General features: G+C 41.9%; 2 protein-coding genes across 7 annotated transcripts in view; both read right to left on the bottom strand.

Moving 5' to 3' along the window:
- MYO5C (myosin VC) overlaps window positions 1–3,906 on the bottom strand; it is a 92,368-nt gene extending 88,462 nt beyond the window's left edge. Inside the window, exon 1 of one of the 2 annotated variants that reach the window (XM_005603044.4) lies at window positions 3,691–3,906. In XM_005603044.4, the coding sequence (XP_005603101.2) occupies window positions 3,691–3,717 (27 nt within the window). In that variant the 5' untranslated portion in view covers window positions 3,718–3,906. The remainder of the gene's footprint in view (window positions 1–3,690) is intronic. The other variant, XM_070236418.1, reaches the window with a different exon arrangement.
- Window positions 3,907–14,458: 10,552 nt separating this feature from the next.
- The window catches only part of MYO5A (myosin VA), a 187,589-nt gene continuing 174,855 nt past the window's right edge, over window positions 14,459–27,192 (bottom strand). For all 5 annotated transcript variants that reach the window (XM_070271278.1, XM_023617284.2, XM_070271283.1 and 2 more), the window contains 5 exons: window positions 26,367–26,517; window positions 23,874–24,156; window positions 22,202–22,376; window positions 20,948–21,028; window positions 14,459–20,659 (listed from right to left, as the gene is read on the bottom strand). In XM_070271278.1, coding sequence (XP_070127379.1) covers window positions 20,507–20,659; window positions 20,948–21,028; window positions 22,202–22,376; window positions 23,874–24,156; window positions 26,367–26,517 — 843 coding nt within the window. In that variant the 3' untranslated portion in view covers window positions 14,459–20,506. The remainder of the gene's footprint in view (window positions 20,660–20,947; window positions 21,029–22,201; window positions 22,377–23,873; window positions 24,157–26,366; window positions 26,518–27,192) is intronic.

Below are 27,192 nucleotides of genomic sequence, written 5' to 3'. Positions count from 1 at the left end.
CTGCAACATCTAACACACAGCTTTGTTTATTCAGATCAAATGAAAAAAGGCACATAAAGTTCTTTGGATGGCATGTAGCACATGAGAAGTAGTCGATGACTGCAAGATAAAAGTAACCATCACCAACATTACCCGCATGCCCATAGCTTTTTTTGAAAACAGGAAAACATTCATTCATGCATGTATACATCAAACATTTATTGAGCTGCCAGTGTTCCCTGTTCTCCAGAAACTTTTGGTCGGCGGGGGAGACAGAGTCAATGAGTGAAAGGTGCCCAGATGGAAGGGCTGGCTGCAAAGCTTTCTCAGGAGAGGTGCTCTCAAATTGAACTTGGAAGGTGGAGGTGCTGGTGAGCAAAGGGGACAGACATTTCAAGCAGAGGGAGCCCTTGGGCCACAGCAGAGAGTGGTGACACTGCAGGAATGCATGAAGTTTGGCGGAGCATGAACCAAGGCAGGAGCTGGCAGGCAGTGGGGAGAGGATGCAGAGAGGCGAGACCTCAGGGCTGGTCAGGGAGCCTGAAAATGACAGGAGCCTCCAGACAGGTTCAAGTAGAGAATGGCCAGACCGGTTTTTCTCACAGAGATTTCAGGTAGAGGAGCTGCAGGGTCAAATGCTCTGACCGTTTCCAAGGCATGAAGCCAAAGCGCTTTTGAAAAGAGACGGGTCATGTTACACTTTCACCGGGCCTGCAACTGCTACTCTCGCCACCCTTCCTCCCAGGAGTCCCCTCTTCCTTCTTGGAACCTCTCTTCCTGTGGCTCCCAGTGCCAGGTCTCCTGTCTCCTCCTCTGTGTGACGGCTCCGTCTCAGCCCTCCCTGAACAGATGCATTCCCCAGTGTCCTCTCCTGGCCCTCTTCTCTCGCTTGAGGAGGCCCTCACTGCCTGGGCTTCTGCTACTACCTCTGGGCAGAAGACCCCTGGCCCATCCTCTACCCTCACTTCCAACCAGCCAGGGCACCGCCCTGGAAGCCCCCTCACCACTTAACGCCTGCAGGTACAAAATTTGTCTCACGCCTTTCCTAAGAAATTTCCCCTCCTCCTGACGTCCCTAATTGTGTCAATGGCACCACTCTGCTCTCAGTCATCCAGATGCTAACCTCCATGTCATCCTGGGCTCATCCCTCTCCCTCACGCTCCCCAGTCTCATCCTCACCTACCCCCACACACTCTCGGACTCTGCCTCCATCCTCCATTTCCAATAGCGCAGCCCTAATTCTTTCCCACACACTTAGGATGACCTGAGAATTTACATACCTGACTCCAGCCTCTCGCCACCAGGCACAGAGTCCCATGGGCACTGCTGGCATACCCAACTTCCTAAAACACCGCCCTTGATCCTGTGGTCCCCCACTCAAAATCTTCACTGGAGTATAAAGCCCTGGCCTGACTCTTTGGCAGCCAAGACCCTCACCTTCTCAGCTCTGTTGCCCAGCAGGCTCCTCCATGCCCACTAGTCCTTCGTAATCGCATTACTTGACATTTCCATAATCAGAAAATTCGAGAGGCAAGACTTACTTAAAAAAAATATCTTTGTATCCTCCCCAAGCATAATGTTTTACATACAGAAATTCCTCAATAAATGTTTAATGGGAGATAACATGCCCATCTTCAAGGACTATGCAAGAAGGAAGACAAGACAGGGGCCAGGCAGGCAACAGCATGGAGATCATGGGGTGGGTGCAGCTGTCACATAGGATCTGGCTGCCACACAGGGATCTTAGAATGGACAGCCCACCTGTCACCCTGCAGCAGGGGCACTGTTTGCCTCTGGGTGCAGAAATGCATTTCAAGTTGTTTTAAAACATTGTGTGGCTAACACTGCGCAAAGAAACAGAGCACCCCTGGGGGTTCAATGTGGCTAAATGTGGTCCCCAGTCATAAGCTGTGACTTAGGCCAATTCTGTGTGGTGTTCCAGGACAATCGGGCTGGATCTGCAGAGGCAGGGGTGCGGTGAGAGGCTGGGAGGGTGTGGGGAGGAGTGGAAGGGAAGCAAGGAAGAGGGTTTAGATGTTGTCTCAGTTTAAGAAAGAACTCTTTAACAAAGCAAGCTCTCTAAAATCTAAACAGGCAGCTACCCAAATGGGGGGGGGGGTGCTTTCCACCTCTGGAATTGACAAAGTGGGACAGACAGACCACCTGGAAGGGAGGTGGCAGCCAAGGAACACAGGTGTCTACCTGGACACAAGGTGGGTAGGGACAGCCATCAAGGCTCCTTCTGGCTCTGGGATTCTCAGGATCTCTGTCCATTCCAGCTCATCTCTAGAAAACTCTTCCATGTCAGTTTTCCTACATTGTGCCTGGTACCTACTTGGTATTTAATAAATATTTGTGGCTGAGGCACTTGATGATAGAGATGCTCACACCTGTCTATTTTTGTTTCAGGAAAAATGGTTACTTAAAATAGGTTAACCCTCAACAGTTTTCTCTGTCCTCCAAAGTCTCTTCCAAGAATAGTTTTATCCAAGAACTTTCTTTTACCTCCAGTAAGTTGAAGACCCAAGAAGCACTACTGGATATCTGATGGCTCACATTCTTACTGGTAAAACTATGCCAGAACAGAAGTAGGGCAATTCAAACACTGTCCATTTGGACATTAACTCTATTAATGGAAATGCATTGAGGGGAAAATACGATTTGGTTGATTTGTATTTGTGCTGTTACTAATGAAGCAAAGTAGAAGGGAAAAAGTTTGCTTAAACCATTGAAACATAATTATTGACAGCTATCTTTTATATCTACAGCAAAAGAGCCTTTTTAAATATAAAGTTAGGGCATGTGTCAGGGGAAATGGATGGATTCTAGTCTCTTTCATCCGGATACTGGGGACCATACATTCCTCTCCTGGGGTGTAGGAAGAGCCTGCTTTATGGCTATTCCGATAGGTTTTTTCAAAAGGGCCAACACTTTTGTACTCTTTATCCAAATAATTAACCAAGCTCATCTCAGAGGGTTCTGGGCATCCTGTGGGAATACTGCCCTTCCTAGATAAGGGGTGAAGCCCTCTGCCTGGGGGAAGAGGAGGTTTTGAAGGAAGGCTCTAGAGGGTTTCCTGGAGTCAGGGTGAATGTGAAAGGCATTTTATAAACTGCAAAGCACCCAACGTTAGGTGAAGAACCTGTGACTGCACGTCAGGACCCCTGGGTTCCCAAAAGCCTTCAGTTTCTACCACGGGTGAGACTGCAGCTTCGGATATCAGAGGAACTTCAAAGCATTTGCCAGTATTTTGAAGACCCAGGAATTCTACAAAGCATCCTGAATACTGTGGCGCTAAACTCCTGTGCCAAGTTGTTCAAGGGGCTCCCAGGTGGGTCAGGAAGATTACGGATGCTGGTATTGGCCTACGTCTGAAGTTTCTACGTCCCGCGGGCAACTCTGATTACACTCGTGGCGCGGGAGGAGGGGGTCGAAGGTCGCGGGGGACGGTGGGGGGTGTCGCGCGACCCCTGGACACCAGACACCGAGAAGCTGCGGACGAGAGGGGAAGCCCCTCCCACTCGGTCTCCCATCCGGAGGGACCCAGGCTCCGGGGGCGCATTCCTCGTGCACAGGGACCGCAGCCCCGCGGGGGCGACACTCCGGGCCCCTCCTCCGGGCGAGCGTGCCAGGTGCACAGGTGTGGCCCGGGCGCCAGGTACAGTCAGCATTCGCGCCGGGCCCGCTTCCCTCCCGCGCGCCCCCGCCTACCTGCGTGTAGAGCTCGGCCACCGCCATGGGCGAGAGGAGCCGGCGTCGCTCGAGGGCCGCGCCGGTGCGAGGCTCGGGTCCGGCGCGCCGCTCTGGGGCCCCGGGCAGAAAGCGTGGAAGCCCCAGGAATCAGCGCTGGACCATCTCGCGGGAGAAGTTCTGCGAACGGCTAACTTTCCCGAGGGCGGGCGCCCCGGGAGGAGAGCGTCGCCGATTGGTCCTTCCCGACCCAGTTTGGCGAGGCCTCGCTGTGATTGGCTGGGGCGGTGGCTGCGAGCGGGGCGCGACCGTCCTCCCGGCCAGTTCTGGGCTGTAAAGTCGGTGCATCTGGCGCGGGGGCCGAGCGTTGGGCCCGGTGCGGCCGGAGCCGGGACTCGGCGACTCCTGGAGGCAGCCAGCAGGTGTGTTCTGAGACGCTCCCGGCCCGAGTTCCAGCTCCCTGAGGTCGCAGCGTGTTTACTGGAAAGAGCAGAGGATATGACCGTGTCCATAGAAAGCAAGCCTCAGGAAATCAACAAACTACTGGAACTTGTTAAGAGAATTCAGCCGTGTGACCATATTCAAAATCAAATAAAGAAATGAAAACTTTTTCTTTATAGGAGCAATAACCATTCAGAAAATAGGATAGAAAGTGAGATAGAAAATAAGACAGTATCAACGAAAATATGAAGCGTCCAGAGATTACACTAACAAAAATGCACTTGGCCTTTGTGGAGAAAGTGTTTCAATTTCTCTTCAAAGGCATAAAGGAAGGCTTGAATAAATGGGGAGATAAGCCATTTTCATGGATGGGAATATTTAATATTGTACAGGTGCTAATTGTACACAAATTAATATATAAGCCTCATAGAATTGGAATCAAAATCCTAGCAGGACTTTTGGAGAATTATAAAATGAGTTTATTTTTCATATGGAATAAAAGTCCATGTATAACTAAGACAACTCTCAAAACAAAAAACAGAGATTTGCCCCGCCATGTATTAAGGGATATCACAAAGCCATAGTCATTAAAACAGTGTGATACTAGCATGGGAATGGATAAATGAATAATGGAACAGAATGAAGCCCACTAACAGGGCCCTGCATTATATGGTGGCCTTGAGGACCAGCAGGGGAAAGAAAAGATTACTTAATAAATGGGCCCATTATGTGGGGTAACAAGAAAAGTGAGTCCATGGCAAACCCTGCATCCAAAAATAAACTCCAGATGGATTCATGATTAAAACTTAAAAGTCAAAGCAAGAAATTACTAGGAAAAAATGAAGGATAATATCTTTTACATGTTAGGTTAGGAAAGAATGTCTTAAGATGCAAGCACAGCCATAGATGGAAAAAATGATGGATTTGAGGTCATCAAAATGAAAGATTTCTGTTCAGTGAGGAACACCATTCACAAATAGAGTCAACAGTAGGAAATATATTTGCAATTTAAACAACCAACAAATGATTAATAACTAATACTAACCTAGAATATATAAGAAACTACTGTAAATTGGTTAGAAAAAAGATAGGAAGTCCAATTTTTAAAACTTGGAAATTGACAGCAAATTAATAGGCTGTTTGCATATGGGGACACTCAAATGGCTGGTTAGCATATGAAGAGATGTCAACTTTATTAGTAATCAGAGAAATACAAGTGAAAATAACAAGATATCACTTTACCCGTCAGACTGGCGAAAATATTTAGGTTGGACAACATCAACTGCTGCCTAGAGTGTGAGAAAATAAGAACTGTTTTGCTCACACAGCTGGTGGGAACTAGACTCATATTCCCATTCGAGAGAGCAATTTGAGAATATTAGTGAAAAGTTTAGGCAGAAAAATTCTCACATAGTCACCCAAAGAGACAGATAAGTAGATGTTCATCACAACAGTTGTATGTCAGAGTTGGAAACACAAGTATCCCTCAATAGGAGAAGGAATAAGTACAATAGTATACACATACAATGGACAGCTCTACAGCTGCTAGTAGGAACAGACGTGATCTCCCTATAGCCCTCAGAGAGAGAGAAAACAGGGCTGAGTAGACGTCTAGCACAGTCTTTTTTTGATTTTAATTTTATTGAGGTTATTATAGTCTATAACATTGTGAAATTTCAGTTGTACGTTATTGTCAGTCACCATATATATGTGCCCCTTTACCGCTTATGCCCACCCCCTGACCCCCTTCCCCTCTGGTAACCACTAATCTTTTCTCTTTGTCCATGTGTTTATCTTCCACATATGAGTGAAATCATATCCTGTTTGTCTTTCTTTGTCTGGCTTATTTCACTTAACATAATACCCTCAAGATCCATCCATGTTGTTGCAAATTTTATCTTTTTTTATGGCTGACTAGCATTCCGTGGTAGATATATGTACCACATCCTCTTTATCCACTCATCCGTTGTTGGGCACTTGGGTTGCTTCCACGTCTTAGCTATTGTGAATTATGCTGCAATGAAGATGGGGGTGCATAGTCTCTTTGAATTGTTGATTTCAAGTTCTTTGGATAAATACCCAGTAGTGGGATAGCTGGGTCGTGTGGTATTCCTATTTTTAATTTTTTGAGAAGTCTCCATACTGTTTTCCATAGTGGCTGCACCTCTTTGCATTCCCACAAACAGTGTATGAGAGTTCCCTTGTCTCCATGTCCTCTCCAACTTTTGCTATTTTTTGTCTTGATAATTATAGCCATTCTAATGGGTGTAAGGTGATATCTTAGTGTAGTGTTGATTTGCATTTCCCTAATGATTAGTGATGTTGAACATCTTTTGATGCGCCTGTTGGCCATCTGTATATCTTCTTTGGAAAAATGACTGTTCATCTCCTCTGCCCGGTTTTTGATTGGGTTGTTTGTTTTTGTTGTTGTTGAGTTATGTGAGTTCTTTGTAGATTTTGGAGATTAACCCTTTGTCGGATATATGATTTGCAAATATTTTCTCCCAGTTTGTTGGTCGTCTTTTTGTTTTGTTACTGATTTTCTTTGCCTTGCAGAAGCTCTTTAGTCTGATGAAGTCCCATTTGTTTATTTTTCTTTTGTTTCCCTTGCCCGAGTAGACATGGTGTTTGAAAAGATCCTTGTTAGACCGATGTCTCAGAGTGTACTGCCTATATTTTCTTCTAGGAGTTTTATGGTTTCAGGTCTTACCTTCAAGTCTTTAATCCATTTTGAGTTAATTTTTGTGTATGGCAAAAGAGAATGGTCTACTTTCATTCTTTTGCAGGTGGCTGTCCAGTTTTCCCAATATCATTTGTTGAAGAGACTTTCCTTTATCCGTTGTATATTCTTAGCTCCTTTGTCAAAGATGAGCTGTCTGTAGATGTGTGGTTTTATTTCTGGGCTTTCAGTTCTGTTCTGTTGATGTCTGTGTCTGCACAAGTCTTTATATATATTTTAAAACTCAAAAAACCCTGCATACTGTATGTTGTTCACAGATACAAGTATATTTAAATAAAAGTGTGGATGATAAATTACAAAGTCATCCATTAAATCTACAAAAAATGAGATTGGAGATAAAGAAAGAAGGGGAACCCCTCCAAAATTTAAAAGGGTCTGGCAGGGACCAACAGTGCTAGGTTTCACAAGAAGAGGATTATCGTAAATTCAATTTGGGGCACCTATTGTCCAAAACAATAACATAAAGAAAAAGAAAAGAACATAAAGTGGGTAGGGACAGTTGCCTGGCTGCTCAGAATCAAGAAGAGAATCTAAAGGTCTAACTGCTTTTTCTTTAAATAAAATTTTTATCAAAGAATAAGATTATATGCAGAAAAGTGCACAAATAAGTGTACAGCTCACTGTATTCTTACACATGGAACACATTGACACACCCAAGTAACCACCACCCAGATCCAGACAGAACATTTCCAACATCCCCAAACTTTCCACGTCCCTTCAAGTCATTACCCCTCAAAGATAATCACTGTTATGACTTCTATCACCATCAGTTACTTTTACCTGTTTTTTTTTTGTGTGAGGAAGATTAGCCCTGAGCTAACTGCTGCCAAGCCTCCTCTTTTTGCTGAGAAAGCCTGGCCCTGAGCTAACATCGTGCCCATCTTCCTCTACTTTATATGTGGGACGCCTACCGCAGCATGGCATGCCAAGCAGTGCCATGTCCACACCCGGGATCCAAACCGGCCAACCCAGGGCCACCGAGAAGTGGAACATGCACACTTAACCACTGTGCCACCGGGCTGGCCCCGAACTTTTACCTGTTTTGGATGTTTTTATAAATGGATCATGTGTGTAACGTTTTTGCATCTGCTTTATTACATGACTATTATCCATGCTGTTGCATGTAGCTATAGTTTGCTATTTTTTCTTCCTGTGTAGTATTCCATTGTATAAATATTCTACAACTTATTTATTCCTTATCCTATTGCTAAATATTTGGGTTGTTTCAGTTTGTGGTTATTATTAACAATGCTGCTATGAACATTTTTATATGGGTCTTTTGATACACAGATATATGCATTTCTTTTGGATATATAAAGAAGCAGAATTGCTGGATTGTAAGGTATGCAATGTTCAACTTTAGTAGATATTGCTAAAGAATTTAAAAAATTATATTAATTTCTGGGGCTGACCTGGTGGCATAGTGGTTAAGTTCATGAACTCCACTTTGGTGGCCTGGGGTTTGCAGGTTTGGATCCTGGGCATGGACCTACATGCTGCTCATCAAGCCATGCTGTGACGGTGTCCCATATGTAAAATAGAAGAAGATGGGCACAGATGTTAGCTCAGTGAGAGTCTTCTTCACACACACAAAATATATATCAATTTCAACTTGTATCAGCAGGATATGAGAGTTTCAGTTGCTTACTATCCTTACCAACACTTGATACTGTCAGTTTTTTAGATGTTAGCCTCTCTGAGGGTGTTGTGATGTCTCGTGGTGGTTTCAATTTGCATTTGCATCATGGCTATTTATTGACTGCTTTGGGATTCTCTTTTGTGAAATTTCTGTTCACATCTATAGTCCATGTGAACTGCTACTTAAACAGATTTTCAGCGAGTTCTATTTTCAGTGCTATGCCACTTTCAGTGTTACTTGCTTCCTCTGAGGCCTGTGCTGGAGTTTTTCCGAGTTTGGCCATGAGACCTCGATGACTTTGGGGCTCCCTGCTCTGCCAGTTTAGGTTTCAGCCTTCTTGGCTCGTGAAAGTAAATGATGGTTGTCTGACTCCTCTTCCATTCTCTTTCGCTTCTTGAGTTTATCATCATTCACTGGAGCTTCTGGAGGAAGGGGAGATAAATGCAGGCCTTGAATCCATCTTTCTTTGTGTATTTTGGTCACGAATCATCAATCCTTTATCAGCTACATGATTGGAAAATATTCTCTCCCACTGTGTGGGTTGTCTTTTCATTTTCTTCATGATGTCCTTCGCAGCACCAACTTTTAAATCTTGATAAAGCCAGTTTATCAATTCTTTTTCTTTTATGGATCATGCTTTTGGTGGTATATCTAAGAAATCTTTGCCAAGCTTAAAATCACAAAGATTTTCTTCTAGAAGTTTTGTAGGTTTAGCTCTTACGTTTAGGACTATGAACTTTTTTGGATTAAATTTTGTGTGCGCTATTGAGGTAAGGGTCTAAATTAATGGGGTTTTTTTGTTTGTTTGTTTTCTATGTTTGGGTATTCAAATTGTTCCAGCATCATTTATTGAAAAGAATTGAATTGATTTGCTTTGGCAGCCTGGTCAAAAATCACTTGACCATGATTTCTGGATGTTGACTTCCATTCTGTTGATATTATGTCAGTACTTATGCCAGTCCCACACCTGTCTGCATTACTGGAGCTTCACAGTAAGATTTGAAATTGGTAAATGAAGTTCTTCCAACTTTGTTTTTCTTTTTCAAAATCGTTTTGACTATTCTGAGTCCTTTGCATTTTCATATCAATTTTAGTTTCAGCTTGTTAATTTCTACCAAAAAGCCTACTGGGATTTTGATAGGGATTGTGTTAAATGTGTAGATCAATTTGGGGAGAATTCCCATCTTAACAGGACCAAGTCTTCCAGTTCAGGGAATGCCTCTCCATTTAGATCTTTAATTTCTCTCAGCAATGTTTTGTAGTTTGCCAGGTACAAGTCTTGCCCTTCTTTTATTAAATGGATTTCTAGGCATATTATTCTTTTTGATGTTAATATGAAATGTATATGAATGTTTTTTTAATTTCATTTTCAGGTTGTTTATTGCCAGTATATAGAAATATAATTGATTTTCGTATATTGATCTTCTATCTTCTAACCTTTTCTGGACTAGTTTATTAGTTCTAGTGATTATTTTTGTGGATTCCTTAGGGTTTTTCACATACAAGGTTATGTCCCTTGCAAACAAATGCATTTTTTACCTCTTTCTTTTCAATCTGGGTATGTTTAATTTTTTTTCTTTGGTGCCCTATTACATTGGCTAGAACCACCAGCACAATGTGAAATAGCAGTGGTAAGAACAAATAGACATCTTTGCCTTGTTCCCAATCTTAGGGGAAAATCATTCAGTATTTTGCCATTAACTATGAGGTTAGCTGTCTGTTTTTCCATAGATGTCCTTTGTCAGGCTGAAGAAGTTCCTCCTATTCCTAGTTTGTTATGAGATTAAGAAAAAAAGTCTTGAATGGGTGTTGGATTTTGTTAATGCTTTTTCTGCATCTCTTGGGATGATTGTGTGGGTTTTGTTCTCTATAGTATTGATATGGTATATTACAGTGATGGATTTTTTTGTGTGTGCGTTAGGCAGATTGGCCCTGAGCTAACATCTGTTGCCAATTTTCCTCTTTGTGCTTGAGGAAGATTGGTCCTGAGCTAACATCTGTGCCAGTCTTCCTCTGTTTTGTATATGGGATGCCACCACAGCGTGGCTTGATGAGTGGTATGTAGGTTCACGCCCGGGATCCAAAACTGCAAACCCTGGGCTGCCAAAATGGAGCTCATAAACTTAACCTCTACACCACTGGGTAAGCCCCATGTTGTAGTGATTGATTTTTTTTTTTTTTTTTGAGGAAGATTAGCCCTGAGCTAACTACTGCCAATCCTCCTCTTTTTGCTGAGGAAGACTGGCCCTGAGCTAACATCCATGCCCATCTTCCCCTACTTTACATGTGGGATGCCTACTGCAGCACGGCTTTTGCCAACCGGTGCCATGACTGCACCCGGGATCCGAACTGGTGAACCCTGGGCCGCGGAGAAGAGGAACATACAAACTTAACTGCTGCGCCACCGGGCCACCCCTGTAGTGATTGATTTTTTAATGTTAAACCAACTTTGCATTGCTGGGATAAATCCCACTTGGTTGTGGTATGTAAATACTCTTTATGTGTTGCTGGATTCAGTTTTTAATGTTACGTTATGGATTTTGCATCTGTCTTCATGAGGGATATTGGTCTGTAGCTTTCTTGCGATGTATTTTGTCTGGCTTTGGTATCAGGGTAATGCTGGCCTCATAGAATGAGTTAGGAAGTGGTCTCTCCTCTATTTTATGAAAGAGTTCCTGAAGAGTGGTGTTATTTCTTTAAATATTTTATAAAAGTTACCAAAAAGGCCATCTGGTTTGGGCTTTTCTTTATAAGATTTTTAATTATTCATTTATTTTACTTGTTATAAGTCTATTCAGAGTTTTATATCTTATTGAGTCAGTTTTCATAATTTGTGTCTTTCTAGGAATTTGCCCATTTCATTTGTCTAATTTGTTGGCATAAAGTCATTCATGGTATTGTATTATCTTTTTCATTTCTATAGGCTCTCTGTAGCAGGGCCAGGACTGGGTGAGAGATGAGGAGCCTAGGGTATAAAATTTAAGGAGGCACCCACTCTCAGGTGTTGACCCTGTATTTGCGTGCCCCTGAGAGTGAATGCCTCCTTACATTTTGCTCCCTCAGGGCCTGTTTGCCTTCTCCTAGTCTTGACCCTGCTCAGGAATGATGTTCCCTCTTTCATTCTTGATTTTGGTAATTTGTATCTTTTCTCTTTTTTGCGTAGTCAATCTGGGTAAAATTCTGTCAATTTTATTAATGTTTTCATCGGTTTCCTTGATTTTCTTTTGTGTCTCAGTTTTCCATTTCATTGATTTCCCTTTGGATCTTTATTGTTTCTTTCCTTCTGCTTGCTTTGGGGTTAGTTTACTTTTTTTCTCCCCTAGGTTCTTAGGGTAGAATCTTGTTACTGATTGGAGACAAGTCTTCTTTTCTAATAAAGGCATCTAAAGCTTTCAGTTTCCTTCTATGACCTGCTTTGGCTACGTTCCAAAGCATTTTTATTTTCTTTCAGTTCAAAATATTTTCTAATTTCTTTTGTGATTTCTTCTTTGTTATCTGGAAGTGTCATTTAATTTCCAAGTGGTTGGGGATTTTGAAAATTTCTTTTGGTTGCGGATTTCTAATTCAATTCCATTCTCCACTGTGGTCAGAGCACACGCTTTGTGTGATTTCAGTACTTTTAAATGTACTAAGACGTGTTTTATTGTTTTGCCTGTGATTTATCCTGGAGAATGATCAGTGTAGACTTGAAAAGAATACGGATTGTGCTGTTCTAGGGTAGTGTTCTATGAATGTCAGTTACATCAAGTTGGTTGATAGTGTTTTCAAGTCTATATTCTTGCTGGTTTTCTGTCCAGTTGTTCTATTAATTATTGAGAACGGATATTGATGACTCCATCTATTGTTGGGTTGTCAGTTTCTCCTTTCCATTTTGTCAAATTTTGCTTTGTGTATCTTAGGGCTCTGTTAGGTGTGTACAGATTTTTTTTTTTTTTAAACAAGGTCTCAGGCAAGGCTTATTTCTTTCTCACAAAGAAGATGGGCAGAGGAGTCATATTAAGGCTCCTTCCCAGACCACTTGATCACATCTAGCAGCACAGGAGCCTGGGAAAGGTAGTTTTGGGCTGAAAGAAGGGAAAATGGATATTGGAGGACAAGGAACAAACTCTGACTGCCTCTCTTTAGGAAACCCTGGGCAAGCTGGGGAGTGGGCAGACACTGCAAGGGAATCATAGTGGAATGGGAACCAAGAAATAACACTAAGATCTGGATCTGGTGAGGAATAACTCTCACCAAGATCTGGGCAAGGCTTGCTGCCAAGAGTGTCTGTGGATCTACATGTGGCACCACGGGGCTCACGAGTGTCCCCATTTCTTTTTTCTCCTTCTACCACTAACTGCTCACTTCTCTTACTTTACCATGTATACATTTATAATTGTTATATCTTCCCAATAACTTGACTCTTTCATCATTGTAAAATGTCCTCTTATAGACAGCTTATAGTTGAGTCTTGTTTTTTTAGATCCAGTCTGACATTCTGTGCCTTCTGATTAAAGCATTTAATCCATTCACATTTAATGTAATCATTGATATGGTTGGATTTATGACTGTCATTTGTTGTTTTCTACCTGGCTCATGTCTTTTTTTGTTCCTGTTTCTCCTTTACTGACATTTTTGGTGATAGTTTTTCTTTTTTAGTGCACCATTTTAACTCTCACCTTTTACAAAAACGCTATTTCTTGATTTAATTTTTAGTAGTTCCTCTAAGGATTAACATGTGCATCTTAACTTAGCACACATACTCGATTAATAGTGTATGACTTTCCTACCGCTGCTGTAACAAAGTACCACAAACTGGGTATTCTCTCACAGTTCTGAGATGACAACTGTGACTGTTGGGTGTGGGTTTTTACTGCACTCCACTCCAAATCAAGCGAGCCCCCCCAAAGGCAAAGCTGCTGGTTTTCAGAGCTTGCTCTACTTTGTAGAACTACCATGCCATCTGAGCTGGGGGAGGGGAGGACGATGGGAGCAGGCCCATGCAAGAATGTCAAACTCCCATTGTTCTTACTCAGAGTGCAGTGGTTTTTTGTGGATAACCGCTACTAATTTGTTGTATGCTCTTGGTCAATTTACAGATCCGTAAAATTGTTGTTTTTGACACTTTGTCCAGTGTTGTCCTTGGTTTTTTTGAGAATTTGCTGAGCTCCTCAGTCTGCCATACCAGAAGCCAAAATTTATTTAAATAAAAAATACATTTATTGGGATATAATTCTCATACCATATACTTCACCCATTTAAAGTATACAACTCAGTGGTTTTTAGTATATTCACAGATGTGTTGAACTATTACCATAGTCAATTAAAACATTTTTGTCATCTCAAAAAGAAACTCCATGCCCTTTAGTTATTGCCCCATTCCCCACTCCCCCCCATCCCCATTCCTCCTAGCCCTAAGCAACCACTAATTTACTATGTCATCCCTCTTTTTTTTTGATAAGCTTTTGGTTTCATTGATTTTCTCTATTGATTTCCTGTCCCCTATTTCATTGATTTCTGCTCTAATTTTTATTTTTTTTCTTCAGCTTACTTTGCATTTAATTTCCTTTTCTTTTCTTAGTTTCCTAACATGGACGCTTAGATGACTGATTTTTAGGTCTTTCTTCTTTTCTAATATATGCATTCAATGCTATAAATTTACCTCTAAGTAGTACTTTCATTGCATCCCACAAATTTTGATAAGTTGTATTTTCATTTATTTCAAAATATTTTAAAATTTCTCTTGAGATTTCTTCTTTGACTCATGTGTTATTAGAAGTGTGTTGTTTAATCTCCAAGTATTTAGGGATTTTCCAGCTATTTTTGTCATTGATTTCTAGTTTAATTCTGTTGTCACCTGAAAGTATACACTACATGATTTCTATTCTTTTAAATTTTAAAGGCGTGTTTATAGCCCAGAATGTGGTCTCTGTTGGTGTATGATCCATGTTCCATGTGCTGTGGGTTTATTCATAAGACACCAACAAAAATCCTTTATATCCATATCTTTATTTGAACAGTTTTCTATAATACCTAGGAGAATATCGCATTAATGATGCACATTTACTAAGTACAACATTAGACAACTACAAATTTAGAGCATAAATGTCAACCTGATATTGTTTTGGTTTTTATCTTAGCACTAGGTGATATCTAGTGAAAACCTATGTTTCAAAGGCTGTTGTTGATATGAGGTGAATTCTTAACCTACTTTTAAAAGTTTCATGTGAGATATGCTGGGATGGGCTCAGTTTAAAACTAGAGTTGGTTGATAACGCCTTTCACTTCTCAGTACTTCTGCTTCCTTTTCAATGGATGAATATTTTACCTAAGAACTTTTTAAAGATTAACTATTTCATGTTTTTCTATGTAGATCAAAGGAGAATCATTTTTCCAGATTCAACAATGAAAAATATTTGGAAAACTGCAATGTTCAATTTCATGGTAGTTAAAAGGCATATTCATTTCACAGTAAGTTAACAATTAAAGTTAATAATTAAAATACAACTTGTTAAATGTCATGATCTCATTCTGTGCAACACCGTTAGAGCGATTTAAATTTTCCAAGCACACAAAAAGTCAACGTTACTTCAGGATTCCACAAAAATACATAGCGAGGAATCATAAATTACAACACATATCCACATGGAAAGGAAAAATTCACCATTTGTTGGAAACAATTAAATGGCTCAAGTAATTCAGAGAGGCTGAAATGTAGGCTAAAGTTTTATAACATATGGTAACAATATTTCAAACTGTTGACTCTGAAAAATGCATGAAAATGTACTGACCTACCAGACATTGAATTATACACACCAGTTTCAACTCAAAAAACATTTTTCTTTCAAATATTTCAAGCAGTGTTACAATACTAAGGAAATGTTAGCCATTTTCAGACATTTTATGAATCTAATAACACCCATTAAATTAAGCTAATAAATGTTTGGGCTAGACCACATTATAAAATAAAACAATGTATAAAATGCCTTTGGGCAGATATCTTACATAGCACTTTTCGGGTTCTTGACCTATTGAGAAAGCTACTGTTAACTCCAGGTTGACTTAATTTAGGATAATACAATGGATTGGAACTTAGAGCACTCTTTCCTGTTTTCACTCAATCTTTTATAGTACAGGGTTCTTAAAATTTTTTTTAAAGAATGTCCATGAAAGGTTTTACCATTGTACCCTTTACTTGTATTAAGCACAGGTCGGTGGAAAACAAGCCATTTAAGTATTACTGAGAATCTAACGTCTCTCTCTATTTCTCCCATAAGTTCATTTGCTTACTTGTGACACAGAGCCCCCAAACTCAGGGACACTCTGTAAGCCCACGTTTCACTGCCTCTGAGAGCGCTGCAGCCTCAGAGTTCTAAAATACCTGTTTGGAAATAACAGAAAACAAAAGGAAGAAGTAACGGAAGGAGAGGGTCATGCAGGAAGGGAAGAAAAGAATTAATGGTCTAATGGTCGGAGGCCACACCCAACCAAAGCCCTCACAAAACCTTGAGAAACAGGGCGAGAGATCCTCTCCAGGCAAGACATCCTCTTGCAGAGGGAAAGTTCCAGAGAACTTAAGGCAGCTCTAGGAGGGAAGGGAGCAGGGGTTAAGGCGGCCCTCACGGCACAGCCTGAGAAATGACAGTGCACTTCCCCATGAACAGAGGCCACGGCAACAGAGCCTCTCCACATGCATGCACACAACACACTCCTAGCTCCACAGGACACACTGGCAGCATGCATACACTGTAACATTCAAACACACAGACTTGTATGTGGCCTGTCCAGGCCACAGCCCGCAGAAGGGACCAGGATCTCCGCAGGCCCACAGCTCACCTCATGGCCCTAACAGCGACTCTGAGGGCTGTGTTGTGACCTTCCTCTTAACTTTTAGGAGGCTGTCAGTGCTTCCCGCAGGCTTGACAGCCAGCTGCTAATTAATGACCTAAGCGCAGAGGAGTGCACCCTCCAGGGAGGGCTGATTCTTTAAAAAGTCAAACCTAGTCCCAACAGGTAACTGTGACAAAAAGAAAACTACCAGGCTCTGGGCGCTTCCTCTTGTAGTACAGAGAACTGGGTACTTGCTCAGTCCCCAAAGCCAGGTGCCAACTCCGATAAGGAAAAAGGGCTCCTCTTGCTGAGCCGGGGCACCCCACGGGCACTGGGAGGAACAGAAGGGAAACTCACGACTCTCTAAAGTCTCCTGCCTGGCACCTGCCCTCACTGCCACTGCTGCATGTGGGAAAGTGGTGGCTGAGGTGACCTCAGGCGAGTCACTGACCTTATCGTCTCTCAAATTATCATCACAGAAGAGTGCAGAAGCTCCCCTTTCTACCTTCCAGTGCTGCTGTGAGGACACAGGGAGGTAACACAGGGAAAGCGCTGAAGTAAAGCACAGCCAGACACAAGGGACTGCTTCTACACTGCTTTCGGGAGCAGAATGTGAGGGTCACACACTCATTTTCGCTGTTTTATCCTGAACAGTTGAAGTTACCCCGAGGATCCTTGATTATGCCTCCTGGGGAACTCTACAAACTGGTGAGTGTGTGCGTGCGTGTGTGTGTGTGTGTGTGTGTGAGTGGGGGGGGGAGGGGGAGGGGGAGAAAGAATTGTGTGAGGACTTCTCAGGACAGTGGCCAGTACCCCTTTACCTAGCATAACCAGCAAAGTAATTTCTCACAGCAATCACTCTACTGAATCCTCCAAGTATTTCTATAACCTCCTCCACTGTTATTGAAAGATTTGATCTATATTACACATCATGACTCACCCAGAAAGAGTCAACTCTCAATTATCCATTGAAATGAAGGAAATAAAGCAAATCATATAAACTGACCCGAATCCCCAAATCTCCTTTCAGTTGGCTTTGGAATATATATTTTTGTACCTTTGCACCTGACAAAAGAAGTGTCAGGTATATGAGGAATTCTCAAAACTTCCTCAGGGATCATGAAGCTACACTTCGTGGCTCTTATCCCATGTTAATCTTCCCCTTCTTTGTGGTTACGCTGAGGCAGATCAAAGCCTGAAACCTAAGGAAAGCTACGAGAAGGGAAAGTGCTTCTAATTTTTCAGCTTTGCATTCCAAGGTGTGAGCTGAGTCTGTGTGTAAGGTGAGTGGGGTGGAGACTACTGAAGGGGCTATGGAGACAATGACCAACTGTTCTTTCAAGATCTTTCTTTGAATTTCTATTGTGTGTCTTAGAGGACTTATGAAAAAGCAAATTAATGACAATAGTAAAGAATGTACTGCAGAGAAGTGAGACCAACAAGAACTTGTGCCAAGAATGGCCAGAAGGTAAGCAACCAGGGAGCCAGCAGGGCTTGTGGGCTGACTCCATCCACTGCCTTCAACACCGTCAGGGCAGACGAGTGTGCAGGTAATAGGATCTAGGATTCGGCTGAGGGAGAGGGAAGAGAGAACAGATAAATGGGTGGGTGGGAGGCTGCTGGAGGTGTGTTTGAAGCTGGGTGAGAAAGTGTGGATGGAGAGCGAGAAGGGTGAGCAGTCCTCAGAGTGGCCAAAGCATCCCCACAGTTTGCAGAATATTGTTGCATCCTCAAGAAAGTTGTACACAGCATCATTTATCAGATCTTGGGGTTCTCTGGTTGTATTCTTGGTATGACTAAAGATGCTGAGAGAAGTTACTTCGGATCCCCATCTGGGGTTCTGGGTAGGTCTTGAAGTTGGAGCCCTGGAATAGCATAATCTTTGTGTGGCCGTCCCTGAACAGGAGGGACGCTGGCCCCGGTGTGGAACAGAGGCTCCAGCACTTGACCGCAGAAAGACAGGAGATAGGAGAGAGAGAAAGGCCCAGACCAGAGATGCTTCAGGATCTGGCTGTCTGGGGCTAAGATCAAGGGCTGCAGTGGCTGTGGGAGCCACAGCGTGATCTTGAAGCCCTGATAAGATTCAGGGTGTGCGTGGGACAAGCTACACAGGACTAAGCTGGGAAGGGCCTGGGAGGATTTTGGCGTCTGGGGTGGACAGCCTGTACCATGGTGGGCTTTTTCTAGCAACCCCCAACCCAAGTCCCACCCATGCTCTTAGATGCTGACACATTCATACTAAGGAAATGGTTGTTAAGAGTTAATTGAAAACCACACTGACAACCAGGGAAAACTCAGAGAATCTGACTGAATTAGTAGTGTTTTTGGTTGGTTTTGCAAATTAAATGTATCCAAACTGAATACAGCTGTACATGATTCAATAAAAAATAAACTAACTTTCTAAAAGCATGTATGTAAATCATGTACATTTAAGAAAGGTTATAGCTACACAAACTTGTGACTTTCTATTTTATTAATCCCTCAGAATTAACAGGCACCGAACACTGATCTTTCCATGAGAGGGTGAACTTACTGAGTAAGAGCAGCTCACTTCTCTCCGATCCAGGCACTGGGAGGAGAGGAGCTCAGATGTGGAAGGGACCTTCGGAATCAGCCGTCCAACCCTCTTATTGTATAAACGAGGAATTTGAAGCCCAAATAAGTTGACTATCTTCTAATAACAATTTTTATCACTGACTTGAAACTGTTTGATTTCCATTAATAATATTGCACATATTTTAATAAGATGTCATTTTTTCTAGACCATCTAACAGTTAAATTATATAAATTTATGATTGTAATTCAGATCCACAGTTTCTGAGGAAAGCTAAGAACTTGCTTTTGCACAACCTGAAAGATTTATTGTATAAGATTTCTAGAAAAATGGAGAATATATTTATTCAGATTTCAGAATGAAAACTTATAGAATGTGGGTCTTATTGAAGGAAATCCTCTGTAAAATTCAGCAATCTTCTTATATTCTTATACAAATCTTAAAGTATTACTACTACGATGCTTTTTAAAGTATCTAGTAGTACTGAGAACATTTACAGAAGTTCCACAGCCTAAAAAAACTGAATCATAATTATTTATTATACACCTTCTTTTGCATAACTTATAGGCTAATCAAGTTTCAAGACCTGAATCATGAATATTCTGACAATCCTCTCTAGATAGTGACTGAGATTAATTCTTAATAAATTAAGAAGAAGAAAGAAAACCTGTCATGGTTGAAAATATGCACTGCAGGCATCAGATCTGGGAACTAAAAATAAGTCACTTCACAGAACACTGTCCCCTGATGTGATATCCACCCAGGGAAAACTAACAAGCACATCGGTGTCATACACCCTGAATAAATAATGACACCAACAAGAGCCACTTTGTCTAATTCTACCCCTAAATGTCAAACATTTGGTCATGTTACTGCAGGACTTCCCAGTGTCTGCTACTTGGGCAGAGGAATCTGTAGATATTCGCACATACTCCAGTTAAAACTGTGACCGGACTGAATTGTAAACAGAGTTGATAAAAGAGAAGCTTATTGTTGTAGTGCCTACTAAGAATATCGCTTACATTTTAAAGAACACGGTATGTAGCAGCAATTTAAAATGCTCAGTAAACTACAGTACAAATGGACTTCTATGCTATACAGCAAACCAACATTCTCTTAGTATCTCTGTATCATAGTGACACATATAAGCAAGTTACTTGACCAATTACTTTACATATTGCCAGTTTATTTCTTTGATCCAGTTTGACAATATCAGCATAACTGATTCCTAAACTGATATGATACGTACTCAACGGCGATTTTTCTTTCAGTTCTGCGTAGTGCAGACGACGTTCTTTGTTGGCACCTTCCTAACAACAGCTCATATCTGGAATTTACCTTTTTTATACCATTTAGATGCTGGCATCTGAAGACACATTTATCTTCCTTCCTTTCGTCATTCACCTGCATGTAAACTCAGGATACCTAACTGCTCGCGGATGAGTGTTGCTATAAAGGTAACACAGTACAAAGGAGCCTATCTTTCTTTCCAAGGTGATGAAAGTATTCTAGGGAGATTTCCAGTTAAGAACCTCTTGTTTAGGAGATAATCAGTACTTTCTCTTTAAAAATGTGTTTTCAGTAGCTCACTGGAAATAATGGGTTCTTATTTCAGGCAAGAAATGTACTGTCCCTGTTTGCCTTGCCCTCACGTTCAGACCCGTGATATGAAGCCCAGGCCCAGGCTGGCTGGGATCTGGATGGTTTCCAGCGCGAGAGAGGATGGGTTAAAAGGGAAGGTGACAGGAAAGATGTGTTTAGCATCCATGAGCAGCTGAGGAGAGTCCTTCCTGTCTCGTAAACGCATCTGAGGAGATTAAAAAAACAAAACAAAGAGCATCAGTTCTCTGAATCCACGAAGATTTTTTTTCTGCCAAAAATTCTACCAAAAAGTCCTCGACTAATGAAGAATGTTTATATTTGTTTTAAAATCACTTCATTTTTCCAATAAGCTGTTATCAAAAAAGTTAATGCACTGTAAAACTAAAATGAAACAATACAATAAAAAACATATTATCCTTCAATAAATTATAAAATTTCCATTCAAATGACTGGGTTGGTGAATCAAAGAAAAAGAAAGTTTGGGAGATCTTACCTGTATAGTACGAATAAACGATACAGACACTCGTTCTTCAAACTCATTAACTGGAGTATACAAATTTAACACTTTGACAATCTGTGAGAAATGAAATGATCAAAGTTTTCAGCATATTATCAAAGATACACTAGTGCTTATAATCTGGAAAACTAGAAAGATCTGTGCACACAGTTTTCAATGCTACTCAGGACCGGGTTAGAACAAAAGTGGAGGAGGAGCTGGCCTGAAGGCACATTTACCTTTATGATTTGAATTTTTACAATACGACTGTATTAATCTAATATTTGCACATTTTAAGAAGCAATATAAATTTGGAAAAACATCCAAACTGTACAAAAGAACACAACATGAAAAGTACAAGTGCCCCCACTCCCATCCTCCGAGTCTCCCCAAGTGGCCATTGTTAACAGGGTTCTCTGAGTATCCATCTAGCTACTTTCTGTACATGTTCTGTGTATAATCTATGTGAGATTTCTATGTCATGAGAAATGTGATGACCATTAAGAAAGTCCCCGAGTCAGCACAGAAATAACTGGGCAAAAAAAGGGCCTGTTTATGCCTATGCCTTGCCTCATGCTGTGGACACTGTCCTCAAAGGCCCTCCCCACCTTCTCACTTCCTTCACTTCAAGACCCAGCTTAATGGGACCTCAGTTATTGCCCCTCAGCCCTTCCTTCAGATATCTTACTATAGAACTTGCTAGAACTCTTATGGTAGAATCAGCTGGGACATCTGTCTTCCCTACTAAACTCGAAGTTCCTTTTAGGCAGGAATTGTTCCTAATTTACTGAAGTATCTCCCCCAGAAAAAAGTAAGGTGCCTTGAGATAGGAGCTCAATTGGTCATTTACTGAACTGAAGGAACAAGAATTATCTGTCTTAAAATAGAGAAGTCTAAAGAACCATTCAATTATCAAATAATATTGAAAATTACTTTGTGGAATACAAGCTCCATGGTATGTCCACCCCCTGAGCAGGGACTTTGTTTTGTTCATGGCTGTATCTTAGTGCCTGGAACATTATGCAGGACACTGTAGACACTCAATCAGTAATTCCTGAATCTTGAATGTGGATGACTGTGATCAGCACTGAAAAGCATTACTTTCTTCCAGATCTGGATAGATGCCTATCTTCTCTGACACAGATACAGTCGGCTCAGAGACAGGAGCAGTAGCTAGAAGACCGCTTTGCTTCCCTAAATATCACCCTCGAAGAACGTTAAACTCTTTCATAAAAGAGAAAGTTGCTTTACCTGGGCAGTAGTTAACGCATTGCACATGGAACAAATGGCTTCTGCATCATCATCTGTTTTCTTTTTCACTTGCAAAAGCTGAGCAGCCTGAATGAGAGGTTCCAGGGTTTCTTTAGCCCCACTGTTCATCAGATTCTTGTCACGCAACCATTCTTCCAGCTGACTGACATTGTACCTATGCCAAAAAAAAATGCAAATTTACTGAATGTTGTCATAAATGTCTTAATTTTTTTGTGTGTGGCTTTGTCCCAAATTTCAGTTAAAATGACAGGCAGTATTTTTGTTCAATTTTCTTAAATTTTATCAGTTGTGCTTAAAAATTTATCATTATAAATAGTCATGAGGTTTATAATCATGATTATATAAGAGTAAATGAATAGAGAATATAATTATCTTTAATGGGAGATAGATATATAGCCATTATAACAAAAGTTATGAAGTAAGACTCGCTGAAAGACAAAATAGAACACATAATATGGCTGTGTCCTTATGAAACAGCTGACCAGAAAACACCTTCTAGCTTTTTTGATAACTTCAGAGGTGAGAATCAATAATCTTTTAAGTACTCTCTCTTCCTTAAGTCAAACCCCAAATTAGTGAACTGGCTAACAAGATCCCCTCACACAGACTTTGTGCTCCAGCCTTCTTTAGGGAAGAGGCTGAGTGATGGAGATAGTGGCTGGGTGATGGAAGGAGAGAAGGGCAAGTGGGGGCCACTGGAAAAGATGAAGACCTCAAATATACAGAGACACGGAAACTACACAGATGCTGAGGTTTCATGAGGTGGTCAACCAAGTGACAGTGGTTCTCAAACTAAAATAAGGCGAATGGACTCACAATCACAACTTAGTAATCAGGCAAATAGGAAGTGTTATGATTTACGACAGGTGTTGCACATGTGTAAACAAAGCTTCTAGAGAAATAGACTCTAATACTTGAGTGGAAGGCATTATCTTCTTAACTACAATGATGTTGGTCAGAACAGAAAATTTGAAAAGAACACTAAAGTTTCCTGCGACTGAGTAACTAAAGACTTTTATAGGAGAAATCCTTTTTTCCCCCTCTTGGTGAATATTCTAGCTGTTTTAAAATAAATTATTACAAAAAAATCAATTCTATTATGATAATGAGGTTATGCTGAGGAGCAGTTGGGCATAAAATTGTGTGCAGCTTTTCTTAACATATAAAGGGGCATGTTTCAAATGTTAGTACAAGATCTACTAGACATATTCTTGTTGCCATAGGTACAAAAAGGTATTTTGTCAAAAATAAATTTCTAGGAGCAATAAAACATTAGAACTTTTCATTACAATTTGATATCCTGTTATTTTACAATTAAAACACACAGAAAAGGAGAGGAAGCAGCTATCTCATCTTTACATATTTTTCACCATCTCTCCGCTCCCTCAAGGGAGTTCCCACCCCAGTGGAGCAGGTTCCTAACAAGCAGCGAGTGGAACCTGAGGAAAGGCACAGCGGGGAGCAGTAATGGAGGACGTGGGGGAGTCCAGCAGGGGAAGGGAAAGCGGCTCCATGCCCGGTCTTCCCTTGCTGCTTGGCCAGGGGCTGCAGACATCAGGTGTCGTGACCTCGAACGCCATCGGCTCTCTGCGCCCTGGCAGGTGGGTGGGGCAGTGAGAAGAGGCCACCACAGGTGTTGGTGTTTGCTCACCTGATCTGCATGCCTTTACTCCAGGAGCACATGTCCTTCCGCAGGAGGAGGTTGTTGAGGGTGATGGCCCCCACAATGTAGAACATCTGCTTGACCACCTGCTTGATTAGCTCGGGGTCCATGCCGTGCTGACACATGACCGAATGGAAGGAGTTGAGCTGCCGGAGGATGGAGTCCAGCGTGTAGGTGCCCTCATCGGCGATGCTGGAAGTCCGCTTTCTTAGCCCTGTGGGCTTCACCCCAGATACGCCCTGAATGGTTTCATGCTCCAGCATGCCAGAGACTGCAGGAGGAGTTCAAGTGTTACAAGAGAAGATCTGGAAAGAAACTTGTTTCATGTGCATACACACACACACACACACACTCTCATACACAAACACACATTCAATTTAGGAAAATTATCTGAGCATCAAGATAGAGGGAAAAAGGGGCCGGCTCCGTGGCCGAGTGGTTAAGTTCGTGTGCTCCACTGCCGTGGCCCAGTGTTCGGCTCCTGGGCGTGGACATGGCACTGCTCATCAGGCCACGTTGAGGCGGGTCCCACATCCCACAACTAGAAGGACCGGCAACTAAGATATACAACTGTGTACAGGGGGGGTTTGTGGAGATAAAGCAGAAAAAAAAAAATTGGCAACAGTCGTTAGCCCAGGTGCCAATCCTTAAAAAAAAAAGAGGAAGATTGGCAACAATTGTTAGCCCAGGTGCCAATCTTTAAAAAAAAAATAGAGGGGAAAAAGAACTTCACAAAAAAAGGGCTTCTGGATCTTAAACTTTAAGGAAGAAATAATTCTTAAATACAAAAATTTACCAAGAAATTAATCTTAATGGTGTATTTTCTGAAACATGAAGCAGTAGCCTTGTAAGAGCACAAGTGTGTGGTGTCTTGGGAGGGTTTCTGAGAGAGGGGTCAGGAGCAGGTAGGGAGAAGAGAAGCATTCTCCAGTGCTAGCTGAGCCCAGAGGCAAGCAAATCAAGCAGCGAGGAAGGCGGGAGACTGGGCATGTCTTGGAGAAAACTCAGGCAGGGCAGTTGTGTGGGGCTGGAGAGCTGGGCCCGTCCTTGTCCTGAGCTTGCCACAGGCACAGAGAAACCTCGGGTTAGCCTCTGCCTCCCAAGACTCAGTCTGCTCATCCGGGGCACTGCTGCTCCCTCTACTGTGCTCCCATAGCATTTGGCTTACGCCTCTTCTAGGATGGTTTCGGGAGGCCCACTCCCTGGACTGGGAGCCCCTTGACAGCAGAGGCCATGCCTGATTCATTTTTCTATCTCCTGGTACTATATGCAGTCTTACAGAACCTCAGACTGACTCAAAACGTTTGTAGCTGTTAAGTCACTGAGTGATGGGGGTAGTTGTTTAAAGTGGGACATCTTACAGGCAAACTTCTTGTTCAGCCAATAGAAACAGGCAAAAATAGAAAGGTTGGCTACAGCTGACCTTCTTTGCCTCTGATAGCTCTTGCATTGTAGCTGACCAAGGTTGCTTTAAATGCATGGCCTTTCAGGGAACAACTGATGAAATCACTGCCATCTCCTATGGCTTCCTCAGCCTTTTGTGTTTCTAGTTGTTTAATTGTGGGCCTATGACGGAAAATGTGAGCTAAGAGAAGGGAAATGAAGAAGTTGTGGAAATGTGGAAAACACATGGGCGGGGAAAGAAAAGGTAGCAGGGAGTAGCCTCAAGAGGATATTTGATTATTTGCCCGAGGATAACAGTTTGGTAACTTAAAAAAAATTTTTTTTAATTCAATGCATTCAAAATTAGCAGCCTGTAATTTTTACATGTCTCCTAATTCCTACCTACTTCACACATGCTACACATTCCAAAGGAACATAGGTAGCATGATACATAAACACCTGGAATGACTGCAAACGTATAAAGAGAGGTGCATGGAATCACACACTTAGCTGAATACATATAGAAACATACACACACACACACACACATACCAGTCACTCATCCAGTGAGAAACTGCTACGTTAAACCAAACTGCCTTTAACCATTCCCTAGGGGCCATGAGATGGACAACCCAGCCTGTGGTGTCTGAGACCTCTTACTGCCATGGCAGCCTCCCAACCATTTTACTGCAGCCTGTGAGACAAAGCACAAACCCTTCCCAGGCTCCTTAGTTTTAGATGGAGTAGTGTAGCAGTGTGCCAGCCCAAAGTTGAAAGTGTTTCTGAAAACTGGATGAGACATGAGGTCTATGGCTGGGTATAAAGCATAACCCAAACTTCAGAGCGAGGCATACAGCACTGGGGAGGGAATCCAGATCCTGCTGTTTCGATCATGTGGAAGCAGTGATTTTGGTGTATCCTAGTTAGTCATGGCTAACAGCCCATGTTCTGGGATTCCTCAGCTAATTTTAGAACTGAGTCTTACTACTGTATGTTCCCCATATGAATATGTGCTCTGAAACATGTGTCACTGCTGGTCATCTACTGGTGGGCACATGAGGTGGGCAGACCTCGATGTCAGCAATGCCCTGGCCTTACCGATCATTGGCTGAAGGATGTTCTCTAACACCCGCACAAGCTGCTGGTAGATCTGAATGGCCAAGTCACTTAGCACCTGTCGGTACTCAGCCAGGTCAAAATTGGTGAGGCAGTGTTCATTCTGGCGAGATGTGTTGTGTTTCATAAAGCCCTAGAGCCATAATGCAAAGTTAATGATATACATGAAATAAAATCTCTCTTCTGTTTAACTATCTTGTTTTCATCAGCATCCTCATGCTCTCTTTTCCTCTTTCCAAAGAGTTTCCATCCATCCCACACATAAATGCCAGAATAATCCTTCTCAAATGCTGTATGTATTTGTTTCCATCATATCCCCCTTCCACTTACTAGCTTTTGAATAATATCTAAACTTGGCAACCTAGCATTTAAGCCTTTCCAACAGCAATGTCAATGCAACAAGATGGGGGAACTTAATTTGAAAAAATTGAGTGTTTTCATTTACGAAACAAGATGTTTACTGCCAAACACTAAATTATCTAAAGTACTAATCTCTTAAGTTCAGTTCATTAGTTCTAAGTCCTACTTATAAATATTGTACCCATAGGGCATACACAATCTTAAAATAGACCAGTTTCTATAGAGACCAGTGAATAAATTAAAAATTTCTCTTTTCTGTTTTATGGTATCCATACATGATTTTCAGTCTGAGCTTAGAAAGGAATCTTTTGGTGGTATTTGTTAAAATGGAAAGTCATCTGTATAGGCAGGTCCTTTGTCAGACACTGCCTGACAAAGGCAATTTTCTATGTGGTGGATCCTGCCCATGGTCAAGCGTCTGCCTCCCTACAACCCACTTAACAACATG

The sequence above is a fragment of the Equus caballus genome, chromosome 1, assembly GCF_041296265.1.
Source record: "Equus caballus isolate H_3958 breed thoroughbred chromosome 1, TB-T2T, whole genome shotgun sequence".
Classification (NCBI taxonomy): Eukaryota; Metazoa; Chordata; class Mammalia; order Perissodactyla; family Equidae; genus Equus; species Equus caballus.
The sequence above is the reverse complement of the archived record's forward strand: the minus strand, read 5'-3'. Positions and strand labels throughout refer to the sequence as shown.